At 38.0% G+C, this 14,449-nt stretch overlaps 1 protein-coding gene across 1 annotated transcript in view; it reads left to right on the top strand.

Moving 5' to 3' along the window:
- Positions 1 to 12,921, top strand: part of NCKAP5 (NCK associated protein 5) — a 219,669-nt gene extending 206,748 nt beyond the window's left edge. Inside the window, exon 17 of the mRNA XM_029083670.1 lies at positions 12,640 to 12,921. Coding sequence (XP_028939503.1) covers positions 12,640 to 12,921 — 282 coding nt within the window. The remainder of the gene's footprint in view (positions 1 to 12,639) is intronic.
- The last annotated feature ends 1,528 nt before the right edge of the window (positions 12,922 to 14,449 follow it).

The following is a 14,449-nucleotide window of genomic DNA, read 5'->3' as shown; positions in this document are numbered from 1 at the left end:
TCCTGCCGTCCATACAGGGCTCCTAACAGTGGCTGTGCACAGATGAAATTTCTATTGCATTTGTACATTTGAATCTCAAATAGTCTAAAACAACACTTTAAAGTTTTTTATTGTATTCCAATGAATATCAAATACCTGTTAATTTTCAACAACGCTGTTCAAATTATTAATTTGCTTGTAGGGCCCAGGAACTGCTTTATTCTCTATTTTTATCCAAGTTTTCTGTTTGTATCATCTTTGGTCATTCAAAAAATGAGTGCATATGAGCTCTTACAGGGTGTCTGCATGAATTCCAGTTGTATTTTAGTCCTCCTAGTGGCCTATTATATTAACAATATTATAATCTTTATTTTAGGCACAGAAACATGATCTATATTACCAGTATCTCACAGCAGTTTGCAGCATTAATACTGCAGTAACACTTCTGTATTGCTAAGGTCAATAAATCTTCTAAAGCATTTGTCCAAGAAATCCATTCATGTGGCTGGCTATCACTTCACGTACACATTTCTTTATTTATACACAAATTGTAGCAAAATCAGTACCAAAAATACTACGTTATTCTGTCACTGCAGGGAAGCCTGCAGTGGGAACAGGAGCCTGTCACGGTTCCTCACGGTGAGTTCTTTCTTTGATCGTTCCCAGCAAAGGTTTTCTGGCAGCCAAAGAGGAGGTCAGACCCTGTAGAACTGGGGTCCCCAATATCTATTTTCCTTGTGCTTCCTTTATTTGAAAAAGCCTCCAAAGCCTTGTCCAAATAACACCTCACATTCTAAGGGAGGATTTTTATAGCCTGGGTGAAATCAGCACAAATGTTTACCAGCCTTTTAGGTCCTGTTCTCTGCTTAACCCAAACCTTGCTGGTATCCAGGGAAGGCCAAGGCAGAAAGGCCAAGGTCTGTCCAGCACACTTGTCCTTGACTCCCTTCTGTTTGGAGGCTGTGCCCCTCGCAGAGAGTTTGCAGCCACTAATGCCTCCTGCCAGATCAAAGTGAGAGACATTTTGTGTGCCTGGCTGAAACACAAGGTAGGATAGAGGTTCTCATGACCAGAAACAGATGTATCTAAAAGATAAAGCAAATAAATCTAAACCCATAAATTAACTAAAATTCCCCTTCAATCACAGCCAAATGATAGGTGTATTAATCAAAATGTATATCACTGCTTTAATTTTGTGGGGAGGCAAGTTGAACACTTAATAAATCTCCTGACTGTGGGAACTTCCATCTGCATCTCCAGCAGTTGTCTTCTTGGCGCCCAGCAGTATTACTCTGCTTAATTCACAGTGTTTCTTTTTGATCATCCTTTAGAGCTGGGCAAAGAAATACCATCTACAATCCACATTTATGACTTGAATTGCCTATTCCCTGCATGTGGCCCTGACTCTCTCATTTCCCTTTGGATTAATCCATACAGTTACTGAGTCACAGCCCAGGACTGGATCCTTGAGTTGTCTGGTAAACATGAGATTAGTTACAATGCCTATTTTTTCCATTAAGATATATTTTACTCCACTGACTAAATTATTAAATCTAATCTTAGCCTGTTTCTGTTCTCAGTGTTGTTACCATCAGCGCAGGCGTACTGCTTTTTCCTGGTAACCAACAGCTCTGTGGGATGTCCCAAACGACATGGGTTCTCTCAGGCATACTGCAGGCTTTGAACATACACCACGTACTCCATCAATCAAACAAAAAGGCCTGTTCCTTGACCCTGGTCTCGCATCAGGCAGGTGTCAGGGCTGAGCGAGGCAGCACAATTGTTGTAGTTACACAGCTCTTGTTTCTGATGGGTGCAGGCAGGATGGCTTCTGTGTTCTTTATACACAAAGCAGGCGTAAGAGTGTGAAAAGGTGGAACCAGCGGTCAAACCAAATAATGAGGTGAGACTGGGAAAGGAAACAAAGAGGACATGAGACCTGGTTCCAGTGCTCTTTTGATACCAGGAGCATGTCTGTGGGATATCAACAGCACAGGAATCACAGCAGTGGAGTCATACGTCAAAGGTCAAACAGAAAATCTGTGCAACACAACTGATGGGTAACATTGAAATGAGGCCTGGCAAGTAGACAGCCAAGAGCTCCGCGCAGCTGGTCTCTGAGGTGCCTTACTTGCCTCAGATCATATCACCATGCTTCCTGGTGACACCATTTTTGGCACACTTCTTCATCCTTCCTTGTATAAGTGATGGGGAAGTAGTTCTCGCTCTCCTCATGGGTTATACCCCATCCTATCATGTGCCGTGGTCTTTGCCCCTTTGTTGACTCTGCTTATTCCCTTGTTCAGCAGATGTTTTTGTGGTTCTTGTTCAGCTTTGAGCAGGAGGTGCCCGGGGTGCAGCTGTAACGCCTTCTTGCAGCAGACTTCTGTGAGAACAGTCGTAGACTTGGGTCACAGAATGATTTCCTGAGCCAGCAGCACATCGCAGTGGGCACATTCCTGTGGCCACGTGCATGAGCAGATTGCTGGCGCTCCTTTCCTCTCCAGCACCTTGAGTGGGGACCCCACACAGGCAGACCTGCAGCTCCCCACGCTTTCACAGGGAATCTGGCTGCTTCTGCCAGTGGGCCCGAGTTAACTAACACGTCCTCAAGCACATCTGAAACTCAGCCATGAATTCCACAGTTTTTAAATTACATTTTTTACTTTATTATCTTCCAACAGTTCTTTTAAATTCTTGATTAATTTTTGGTTGGCTATTTATTTAATACATTGTTTGGTTAACTAATTCATGTAGCTGTTTATAATTACTGTGTTACTATAAAATCATCTTAATAGAAGGTTGTTTTTTTTTTCTTTCCAATAGAATAACAAGTTACTTTATTATTCAAACAAGGCTTACTTCCTGCTGTTTTCAATAAGATTTTTAATAAATATGTAAATTTAAAAATTAATTTACTGCATATGTTTGGCAGCATGATTCTTGAACTGACAAAAGTTTGATGGATTGTAAAATTATCCTCCATAAAAATCATCAGTCATAGTAAACAGAATTTATCAACCCCTGGTAAATTTACAGCTTTTTCTTCATCTTATCTTCTGTTAGGAACTCACTTAAAATTGATTATAATATAGTATGTTTCTAGAACCGTAATTCATTCATAGATTAATTAGATTTTAGGTTAATATCCCATCATGGTATAGGACATGAGCCAACAATGTTTTCCAGTTGTTACAGAACTGCAGTAGAGAAGCGTTGATTACTGTTCCCTTGTGGTTTAACCAGCAAGACTAATCACTAATCAAATTCAAACAACATAAAATGGAACATCCTTCATAGCATTTATTTTCTGGCTGGCTTATACTATGGGCTCTTTATTGATAACAACGTGATGTACTGAAATGAACTAAAAATTGCAAGAGAGGATTTCTCCTTTAATTTGGTTCTGCAGCCTATATCTGAAACTCTTGCTTATATTTTTGTGCATGTTGTGCCTGTGTCCCTCAAAATATTTTGCCCTACAGCAAAGATAAATTATTTGCATAAATTTAGAAAGTGCATATAAATAACTGTACTGTTATGTAGGATTTGATGGCAGATGAACTTAAACATAGGTTTCCATTCTGCAATTCTTGCTTTGCTTGAATCAGTACTGAAAATGCGGACCATAATGTCAGCTGAAGAGGTGGCAAGTGCAGTCATATAATGAGCATCATTATTTGCATCTACCCAGTCCCAATTTTTCTCTGATTACAAAGGAGCTTTTGTAATCTCATTGCACAGGGTCAGAAAACAGTATGCACGTAGTTCAGGCTGCAACAGGTTTACTGGGCTACAGCCTCTTTCTGTGCTGCCTCCAGGAGCACTTGCCAGTGTGACATGTGGCACAATTTTCCAGCTGCATCCCATAACCCTCACTTAGGGAAGGCAGCATCCACATCCCTATGGAGGAAGCACACCTGGTGGGTTTCTTTAGTGTCTTCCAGAGGCCAGGTGTCACAGAAGGGGAAAGAAAGGGCAATAGGGTTTGATTAGATTCATTAGAGGTAAAAAAACTCTGCTATGTAGAGAGTTGATTAAAATCTGGAGTGGAAAGAAAAATAACAACTTCAGGCTTTTAAAATAAACTGTCTTTCTGGGGTGGGGTTTAAGCATGCTAATTCATATTTTCTTAAGAATAAAAAAAATCCCGCTTCCAAATGTGAAAATTGTCACCTCTGCATTGGTGAAAGCTTGGAAGAAGCATCATTTTGGTGTGTGTACACCCTGTACGTAAACGTGGAGGCTCCCTCTGTGCTGTCTAAATGTGCAGTCACGCAGAGGTGGACTGATGGGTCTGGAAAGATTGTTTGTCTCTACCAAGTGTCCTCCTCAGAGGCTAAAAATGACAAAACTATTTGCTGTGGAGCTCAGTCCTTTGTTTAAATGGCCTCTATGAGTCATCTTTAAAACTTGTAAGAAGGGATGTTCCCTTTCTTTGCTCCACAGGTCTTCCAGCAGAGATTCATCCTGTTTGAACTGCCCTGCAGACAGTGCAGCCCCCTTAGTGCAAACAAGCCAGTTTTCGTAGCTGGGAGAATTATTTCTACATGATTTCTTCATACTGCTGATTTGCTCTTGATGCTACCACATGACATTGCTCCTTCTCTATCTTTGCTGCTTCTGTCTTTTTGCCCTTAGGTCAGCTGATGTACCTTGGACACTCACAGGCTATCCTGAAGTGAATCTAGTCCAGTACTCAAAAGAGAGGTTTACTAGTGTGGAAAATGATTACCCGCTGCCAATTACCATTTGTAGTACAGTCTTGAAGTGCAATTCTGTTTTCTATCAGTATAGTGGGGGACTGACATACAGGCATTACAGGCCAGGAACTCAGTCACCACTGGAACGTGAGAGGATAAGTGTCTTTGTAATTACCAAAATAAATAGTCGTGTTGCAGAAAGCCAAAGGTGGAAGATGAAGACAGGTAAGAACACAGCTAATACGTAGGAACAATAGTCTGAGAATAGCTCCACCATGCAGAAAAATGACCCCGATTACTGAAAATGTCAGTGAGATTATGTGTTGTATGAGTATGATCCTGCATTTACTGAGTTTGAGAGGAATTTTTTGCTACAGTCTAATGTGGGATGTAATCTGTCTCTTTAGGAACTGCATTTTGTATTATATTTTAAAAATCTGTCTTGAACTATACTTTTTTCCCCCTTCTTGATTCAATTCCAAGTAAGTATCCCAATTAAAAAAAAAAAAAAAAGTCCTCCAAACCTCTAATCTAGGATAAAATTGTAGCCCTTTTTTTGTAAAGCCCCTTCTTTATTGAAACAATCAGCCATACTTTCATCAAGGTAAGGACAACTGCTTTCATTCAGTTTTTTTTTTCAGCAGGACAAACCTTTGTGTACTTAAATGCTGTGTGGTGAAATATAGTCTGATGAAGACTGAAATAGTTAAGTTACTTAGGACTGCATAGTTCCAGTGCCATTTGGTAGGTTATCACTGGCAATATAACCCTCAACATCATTCTGTCAAGGAATAGTATTGAACTTTGAATGGCTAACTCATGTTCATTAACTTTGTCAGCAATCTTATATTTCAGTATGAATTTTTTTTCATTGTGATTTTTTTTCCCATCACTGGAAAATCAGAACAATTTTCTTACTTAACTCCCTCTAGAAGTAAAGCTAAAAGGATCTTTGAAAAGTAAAGTGTATCCTATGCATATCTTTTTCATTTTCAGTCTATCAGGTTCTAAAAACTCCTTTCTCACCATGGATATTTCTTCCTTAATGCCTTGTGATGAGCCTCTGATTGCAGTAAGCATTGCTTTTAGTGGGTAGATTCCCTCTGTGAGAAGCAAAATTGGTGATTCTGACAGTGTGAATAGACTGAGGCTCTGCTTTAGCTTCTGGAGAAAGTACTGGTGTTTAATTGCTTTTCTTTTTAATAACTCCCCTCAACACACTTGACTGAGCACCTGCATTGTGACCATTTTCCAAGGTATTGCCACTTAGAATTAGAGTTTCTTACTGCTTTTTAAATAAACTTTGTCCATGCATAGTTGATGCATCCAGTGGCCATTCTGAGGCACTACGAGAAAACACAAATATTTGTGGCATTCAGTTCACAGCTGAGCAGAAGGCAAAAAAATAGATTTACCTGACCTGGAAACTGCGACATGAAAATTCTGGCTTATTAAATTATGCAAAAGTTCGAAGAGGGTTGGTATATACACCTAATCAGGTCAAACAGTCTTGTCATATCAACAAAATAATCATATACTTGGTTAATTATGAGGATTATATTGTTGGCATTAGAATGCTGAAAGTTCCTGGTCATTTTATCATTTGATGAAAATTATGCTTTCGAAAGCATAAGGCTCAATTCACTAAACTATCTTTTATCTCCTAAAGCACGCAATAATTCAAGCTATAGACAACATAAGTCTCAACTCCTCAGTCACCTACTCATTAAGCAATAGCTGTTTTGTCCAGATCTGCACTTGTGACTCATACACAGTTCGTGCTAATGAGCTTTAGTTCTTCTAAGGTAATTTACTTACAATTCAGGATCATCAGAAATGCTGTCCTTGTGATAGTGAAATACATTTGTAGATTGTAATGCTCTTAAATATAGTAGGCAAGCTTTGGTTCCGTGGCCATTGTTATATTACCCATAATGCTATAAGTGGATGATAGTTACCTATGTATATATGACTTTCTTAAAAGCTACTGAATAGACTAATGAACTTAAAAATACTTCATAGCAACACATTTTTTCTCAAGAGAAGAAACTTGCACTTATTGTTTATCTTGAAAAATCTGACGGTGCATCTTAGACAATGTCATTGTCTGCTACAGCAAAATAATTGTGGGATTTCTACTCAAGTAGAAAAAAGTGATACATTATTTCAAAAATTATTTTACTGCCAGTCCAGAAAATAGATGAAAGCTTCTGACAATATACAAGGGAGAGCAAGGCTTATCTTATTATTTAAGGTTATGCTTTAAAGAGAAAGAAGTTCAAACATCACATTTTTAGCTCAGCTGTAATACAGCAGAGGTCATGCAGTTACAGCTTTCACCTTTGTAGTTTCCTGGATGTGACTGTACAGCTATTTTCACTGCAGAGTGTTACCTGTCCACCTGATGTTAAACGAGATCTGGAGATTGTTCGCTTTCCACAGAGAATCTGCCATTGCATTCTGTCCGGGCTGGCTGATGGAAAGCTACTGCCTGGGAGCTCCAAACCAACCCTTTTTACTTTACACAGTAAAGTGGGAACTTACTGCTGATTACACTAGGATATCTCTGATCAGACCACTGCTCTGTATCTCAATACACCTATTTTACAAGAAGTTGTGAACATATTAAAAATGTCCTACTAAACAGGTTATATATGAGCAACCTATGTAATGCTGCAACTGTGTATCTCACTTAGACCCATTGTGTCATAAATACCAAGCAATTACAGGACTAGAGGATATCTAAATTGGTAAAACTCTGAATTTAAAATAAGAAACAGTGGCATTGTAGGATCAAGTTTACTTTGAACATATGCAGGCAAAGTAACTAACAATTTTTTAAAAGGTAAAAGTTTTAAATAATAACTAAAAAAAATTTTAAAGTTAACATATTTTGTATCTCCTATTAGAGATCAGATCTGAAACAAAAGACCTGGAGTTATACAATTAAGTATTGATTTTGTTGATCTATATTTAATTCTCATAGCAATTTAGTTGTTTTTACCCAATCGTGTTTTGCAAGAATACTTCACTTGAAGCAGTGCCCTTCTTGCTTGTGTGTTAATCTAAAACCTAAATTGCCCAGTGCATGAGAGACATAAATAAAGTTCATTTTATTCTTGTGTGTAACTGATTTGGAGCCCTTTAAAGTGCTGGTTAACTAAACTTAGACAGCTGGAAAATACATTTATCCTGCAGAATGGTTCATTGCTAATTCTGGGCTCTGGCATGCCTTATAAGCATAGCCTGACTCCAGGCAATAAGAGCTTCTGCTTGTTACCACATAGAAGAGATGGCCTTGCTGTTGCATTCTTTTCTGCATGCCAGCGGTGGGGTCCTTTGTACCTACAAACCTGCCCATCTTTCCCTGCTCCTTCGGATTAGACCTGCAGAGTCTTTGTGTTGGTCAGAACAGCTACAATTGTGACTGGTCCTTGATCACACAGCACTGGCAGTGCATTCTAGCCACATGTAACCTCTAATTTTTAAAGTTTAAAAAAAAATCCAATTTGATGTATTAATGTAGAAATAACACCTATTTATAATATATCAGTGTAACTGCAGGCTAGTTTTGTTTTCCCAATTTGCTGTGCTTGAAGTCACATGCCAGATTTTATTATATCACTAATGGGTTTTAGTTATTCCCTTTAGAACGTTGACAACAAGGAAACATTATTCTGATTCGTGACTCATGAGTTTATTTCAAAGTGATGTGACTCATGATGAATGTCTGTATTATGTCAGGTAGAGTTTCTCCTCTTCTGACAACTAGTCACTGCTCTCAGGTGGTATAAAGCACCCTGTACTGACTGGCTAGGGGATGCCAGTGGTGGGAAGCTCTCCACTTACACAGAGTAGAACAAATGCTCCCCATAGCCTAGGGCTGTGACGGTACGGATCATCTCTACAAAAGTATAGTTACTATAAGTAAAACAAGCTATACATTGATCTGCTTTAGGATGTAAGGCCGATGCTTTTACCGAGGCACTGTGAAAAGCACAGTCCTTTTCTGCACTGAACCTTTGTTTTTTGTCTTAGACCAAAATCTGTGACTACGTCTTTTTATCTTTTCCCTGAAATTAATACTTATAAAAGCATATAGTGACCACACCAAATGCAGCAGATACTTTATTTATTTGTGGAACAGATGCAAGTCAACACCTTCAGGCTGAAGTGGCTTTAAGCATTACTTCTGAGAAGGATCCTGTCTGAGATCAAGCACGTATTGTTGATCCTACCTTAGCTCTTCTAGCAACACTGAAGAAAATTACCAAGTGCTTCTTTTTCCCGTGGCGCTAAAACCACCTCTTCATCATGCAGAAGGTCACTGCTAATACAGGAAAGGTTTGATTGGAACCCCTGACCTAGAGGTTAGGTGCTCTCTACACTATTACCTAATCTCACTGGTTCTGGTGGATATAAAACGCATCTGATCTGCTGCCACATGTTCCTATCTGCAGGAAAAGCTACTGGTTCACATTAATGTGACTCTCAAATGCATTACTGAACTAATTACTTGAAAATGCACAATACTAACATCTTTGGGCTAACCCTTGTTCTTTGTTATATCTGTGACTCTGCTGAACTCAGTGACAAATCTACATGAGCAAAACTAAAGACACCACTTAACCACATACACAGTTTATCAACAAATTCTAATAATAGTTGCTTTCGTTTTGCCTTTTGATTCATCTAGCAGCTGTTGTGACTGCCATGAAAAATACTAAACTTAATTAAGGATGAATCTAAATAAATAATCTTTGGTATTTTTTTCCAAATTGGATGTATAGTAACTAGAGAAAAAATTCTTAAAGAACCTGGGGTAACATTTGCTCTAACACACCAAGTTTAAAGAAATTATCAGTGACTTTTCAACTGTAGGAATGTACATGATTTTATTACTGTGGGAGAAAATGATTTGTTGATTATGCAGATTCTTACATTAAAACCTCTGCTTAAAGTTTTCTTTCTTTTTGCTTATGGAGCTCAGGATGAGAACGAGTTTTCTGCCATGTGTCAAGGACTAGAATATCATATTCTAACTTTCTAACTACAAATATATTTTTATTCCATATATGATTTAACAGAAAAATTGTCAGATTTTAGTGCAGCTGTACTAATAAAGTCACAAGATAAGATCATATTGTACATCTATATCTGAGCACAGTTCTAGGATATTAATTCCCTACCAGAAGTCCCATCCAGATCACCCCACATTCTTACCTGATTATAAAATTAGCAATAGGTGGCCCTAGCTCCTAGAATAATACTGTGCCTGAAACAGTGGATTGTAGCCACACAGATTATGCCTTCATCAAATGCAAAAATGGAAAAGTATTATTTTCCACATCACATGAGCATCACTTTTGCAGATTTGCATACTATTGCAGTAATGTATTAAATAAAAATCATTTGTTTGGGGTTTTTTCACATAAGGATGTAACTGGACAGTAAGACATCTAAAAATGACAACTGTCCAAAAAAGATCCATAACTTATTTCAGAATTCTGTCTCTATTTTACTAACATTTTTTTTTCTACAGCTTTTAGAATTAGTTTTGCCTTTAATTCTTGATGTATCATAGATGTACTCTTCATTACTCTCTGTGTGTCTTTTGCCAATGGGTTTCATTGGTGGGCTTCATTTCAATTCAATTTCATTTGATTCAATGATTTTACTTAACATTTGTAGAGAATACTTTTGTTTCCTGCAGTTTCTCAAATATATTTTATAAACTGTTAGTTTATATTAAATTACAAGCTAATTTGTAATTGATTGGCAAACTAATTTGGTGTGATTAAAGTGGGATTGTAGTCTAGGTTTGCTTGTAGGGTATAATAAATTATTGATACAACGTATATGCAGAATATACCGCTGAATTCACTCCAGCCTGCCCTGTGGTTTAAATCAGTCCTTCAGCCAGCCAAAGATCCTGCACGTATTTTGATACTTCACCTGGACTGCTCTGCACAGCAGATCTGTAGGTGTCTCTGCTCCTCCTAGCCAAGAGTTGAAATTGGCCCCATTTGAATCAATAAAGGGTTTATGATAGACCTTACTAACACCAGTATTGACTTCTCACAGCCCCAAGTCTGTGCTAAGCAGCCACATTCAATTTATCTGAAGAAAAGCTGTGAAGTGGGAAAAATACACACAAAGAAAAACCATTTAGTCTGTCATATAATAAAGTATTTTAGGTTTAGTACTCTGAAGAGCAAAAAGTGCTAATATGTATGTTATTGATGCCATGTCTGAGAATTTTCTCATCTGGCCTGCAGAGAAGTAAAACAATTGTTTCAGTAAAATAGTATAATATTGTACATGAGGGCAAAGGGAAGAACATTCTAACCTGAAATTGTGGAGAATTTCTGTTGAAAGGTCCTAAATTTGTGTTTGTTCCCGTTACCAAGGGTTATTATTCCTCTATTTTAGAAAACATTTTAATTACTAGTATTGAAGACCTTAGTTTTACTGTCATCTAAAATTAGAATCTAGTGTAACATTCCCTAAAACCTTTTAAAGATTAATTAATGAACCAAACAGAAAATCTTCATTTACTGAGACTTCAGCGTCTCCTGTTGCTTTGCTTATGTTTGTTTGAAATATTTGATGAAAATACTAACCTACTCCAGGCATTGTTAGCTTATGAAATATGGCAAGATCACATCAGAAGCAGGGAATGGACTAGAATTTTGATTTTTATCTAACTAGCCATAAAAACAAACAATCAAGCTCTGTAAAAATTTGTCCTCCTCTCCCCCAGTGTTTACAACAATAACCAGCACAGTGTGCACAACATTTGACTTAAAACCTGAATTTTTCCAGAAATTTTAATGACCCTTTACAATTGTGGATGTAATGACTCACATCATCCATGCATCTGGCCACGCTCTATTTTCGATGTGCTTAAAATACCGTTTTGTTTTCTATCTAAACCAAAATATTAATGTCTTGGATTGACAGTAGTTTACTGGTTCAGTCTTTGCCATCTGATGGTAATACCAAAAATGAGGAATGGCTTTCGCTCTTGACAGCGTATCTCAGAATTCTTGCATCTTACCTCTCTGAAAGTCCCGTAAAGTGCTGAATGTTACCTCCTATTTCTCTGATAATATTACCTGTAAGAGGAGTTAGTTACACAGATTTTTGAAATACCCTGTATATGAACAGCAGGTTATTTTTATTGAACTGCTCCCCTATACAGTTCCCTAAGTATCCCTCGGTCAGATCTCTGACTGAAAATACCAGTAGCTAACAAAGGGACAGAATTACTCTGCTATAATCCTACTGTGCGTTTTTAATATAATGTGCTAATACATCATCCGGTGCTCCCGCAGAATTACAGCAGTTCTCCGCGTTGGCCTGGCCAATATCTGATTGATTCTGGTCTGTGGGGATTGGCCCAGTTCAGTATAATTTCCTGTCTTGTTGCTTTCTTGTCTATTAGAGAGGGTTTGGGTCGGTGGAAATCGATAGGCTTACACATGCAAAACGCGAGGTTATTCTCTAGCAAGTTGCATTTGTGTCCGTAATTTATGGAAAATGCTGTTTTCTTCTCTGAACGTGTCTATGCACCTTTTTTTTAGTTGACTCCAAACTCAAACAAATACTTGTTTAAACATACCTCCCAAAGTGTTCTTAAAGGAGAAGATATAAATTACTGTGAAGATGCTGGAGATGCTTAACACGTGCATACCCTGAATCTGCTACTTAAGACGTTAATAGCACTTAACTGTTTTGTAAATGGAGTCCTATTTGTCTCAGCAGAATCATTAAAGTTCTGATTTATCCTAAATTGACATTAATGTTCTGTTTAATTGTAACAGAGATTTAAGCATATAACAGTCTATTTCTGTTAACTCTATGAACTTTGGAAAGACATAAATTAATGGTATACACTAGGATAACTTTATTTTTGTAAGAAATATGTTTCTAATATTTCCCTCGCTTATTACAGAAATTGAAGCAAACTGAAGAAACAAAAGAGGATTCCCAGAATAGATTATCTAAAATTTCCCTGGAGTCTCTCAATAAATTTAACAGCAATAACGTACTTTTATTAGAAAAAGAGAAGAACTGTCTGAACAAGGTTGAAGGACAAAAGGAAGAAAATGGAAAGAAAGAAGAAGCTTCCTTAAATAGCTCGGGTAGGCACGAAGTGGACAATTTAGAATCCTTGAGCGATTCTCTGTATGATAGCTTCTCCTCGTGCACCAGCCAAGGCTCGAATGATGCATAGAGACACTTTCCAGTGGGCTGTGACTGCCTCACCTAACAGAGCTGAAGGCGAGTGGGGAGAAGAGACGGTTGTTGAGAATTCTCACTCCAGATCGCTGTCCTCACAGCAGGGTGCCCCAACTTACCGCGACACGGCAATAAGGAAGGCAAGACAGCGGTCATCGGGACGTGTGAGACTCAACACTGAACACAACGGACGGTCTTAAAGTCTTAATTTTGCACTTTTGTGAATATTTGTACAGCTGTAAATATCTTGGGAAAATATATTTGTAGGGATAAATGACAGCAATAAATATTAAATCGGTGCTATGCTCCTGTAATGGCAGATTACTAACTTAAAGAAATTGATGTTAATATTAACCAGAAAAGTTAGTCGATTTTTTAAAAAAGATTTATAATTGTTCTAGTCTTAAAACTGTGTGTAGGAACACTGCGTTACCGTAAACCTGAGCCTGCCAAATTGTCTGTAACAAACTTTCTTGGACTCCTTTTATAAAACATACTTTATTTTTTATTCTTAGTGCAATTCCATACAGGTGTTCTAGGGAAATGTGCATTTCAGTTACTACAACTTCACAACAGGTGTCTTATTTCGAAAGGTTTTTGACTTTTGACATGGTGAGAAAATGGATAGATTAAAAGGATAAAATGGATAAAATGGATAGATTAAATACTGCTGGTGTTGACGTCATAAATCATGTGCATAACTGTTTGAAAAGTCAGGGTCAGAGTAATTAGCTGCTGACACAAACGCGAGTCTTGTATGAATGAGAACTACACAAACCAGCCTTCACTTCTGACTGCAACCTCGTTTCACTGCTTCCACCCCCTCTGTACTCATTTCCTATCTATTTCTGAATGTACCATGTTGTGTCATCTTTTGTAGTCCCTGTTTGGTCTTAATTATTAAGTTGTAAACGCTGAAATAATTGTTAAAAACCGAAACTCCTGTTTGTGACAGGCTTCAAGAAGCTGTTGGTGCTGACCAGTGCTAGTTCAAACACATCTAGCAGAGGGGGAATTGCCTGTGTTGGGTGTTTTTGTTTTTTCTACGAAGGTTGTTTATATGTAAGGGAAAGTCTATTTCAAAGGTTCTGTGTATTTTTTCTAGATGTGAAGTATTTATAACTGCTTTTTGTACAGCGATCTGTAAACTAGATCTATTTGGGATATTTCTAGATTCTACAGTTTCTTTAGCACATGCCTGTTAATCTTTGGAACATTGTATGACCAGTGTTAATATTTTGTGCAATTTGTTATATTTTAAGACATTTCTGCCGTAAACTCGCGTCGTCTTTTTCGACTTTTAAGAAAATTTTCATTCAAACATCTTTCGTAAATAAAACTTCTATTGCATACGTGTGCTTGAAGAGGGGGTTTGGAGCGGGCTGACGTGACACCCCAGTGCGGGTGTCACATCAGACTCCTCACTTGCAGACAAGGCTGTGAAAGGATCGAAGAGAAATGCGTGGTTACCCGGGGGGGTGCGGGACAGAGACGAGTCACACCCCGGGCCGGGCTAGAACAAG

The sequence above is a fragment of the Antrostomus carolinensis genome, unplaced genomic scaffold (genome assembly GCF_000700745.2).
Source record: "Antrostomus carolinensis isolate BGI_N321 unplaced genomic scaffold, ASM70074v2 scaffold13922, whole genome shotgun sequence".
In the NCBI taxonomy this organism is placed as follows: domain Eukaryota; kingdom Metazoa; phylum Chordata; class Aves; order Caprimulgiformes; family Caprimulgidae; genus Antrostomus; species Antrostomus carolinensis.
The sequence above is the reverse complement of the archived record's forward strand: the minus strand, read 5'-3'. Positions and strand labels throughout refer to the sequence as shown.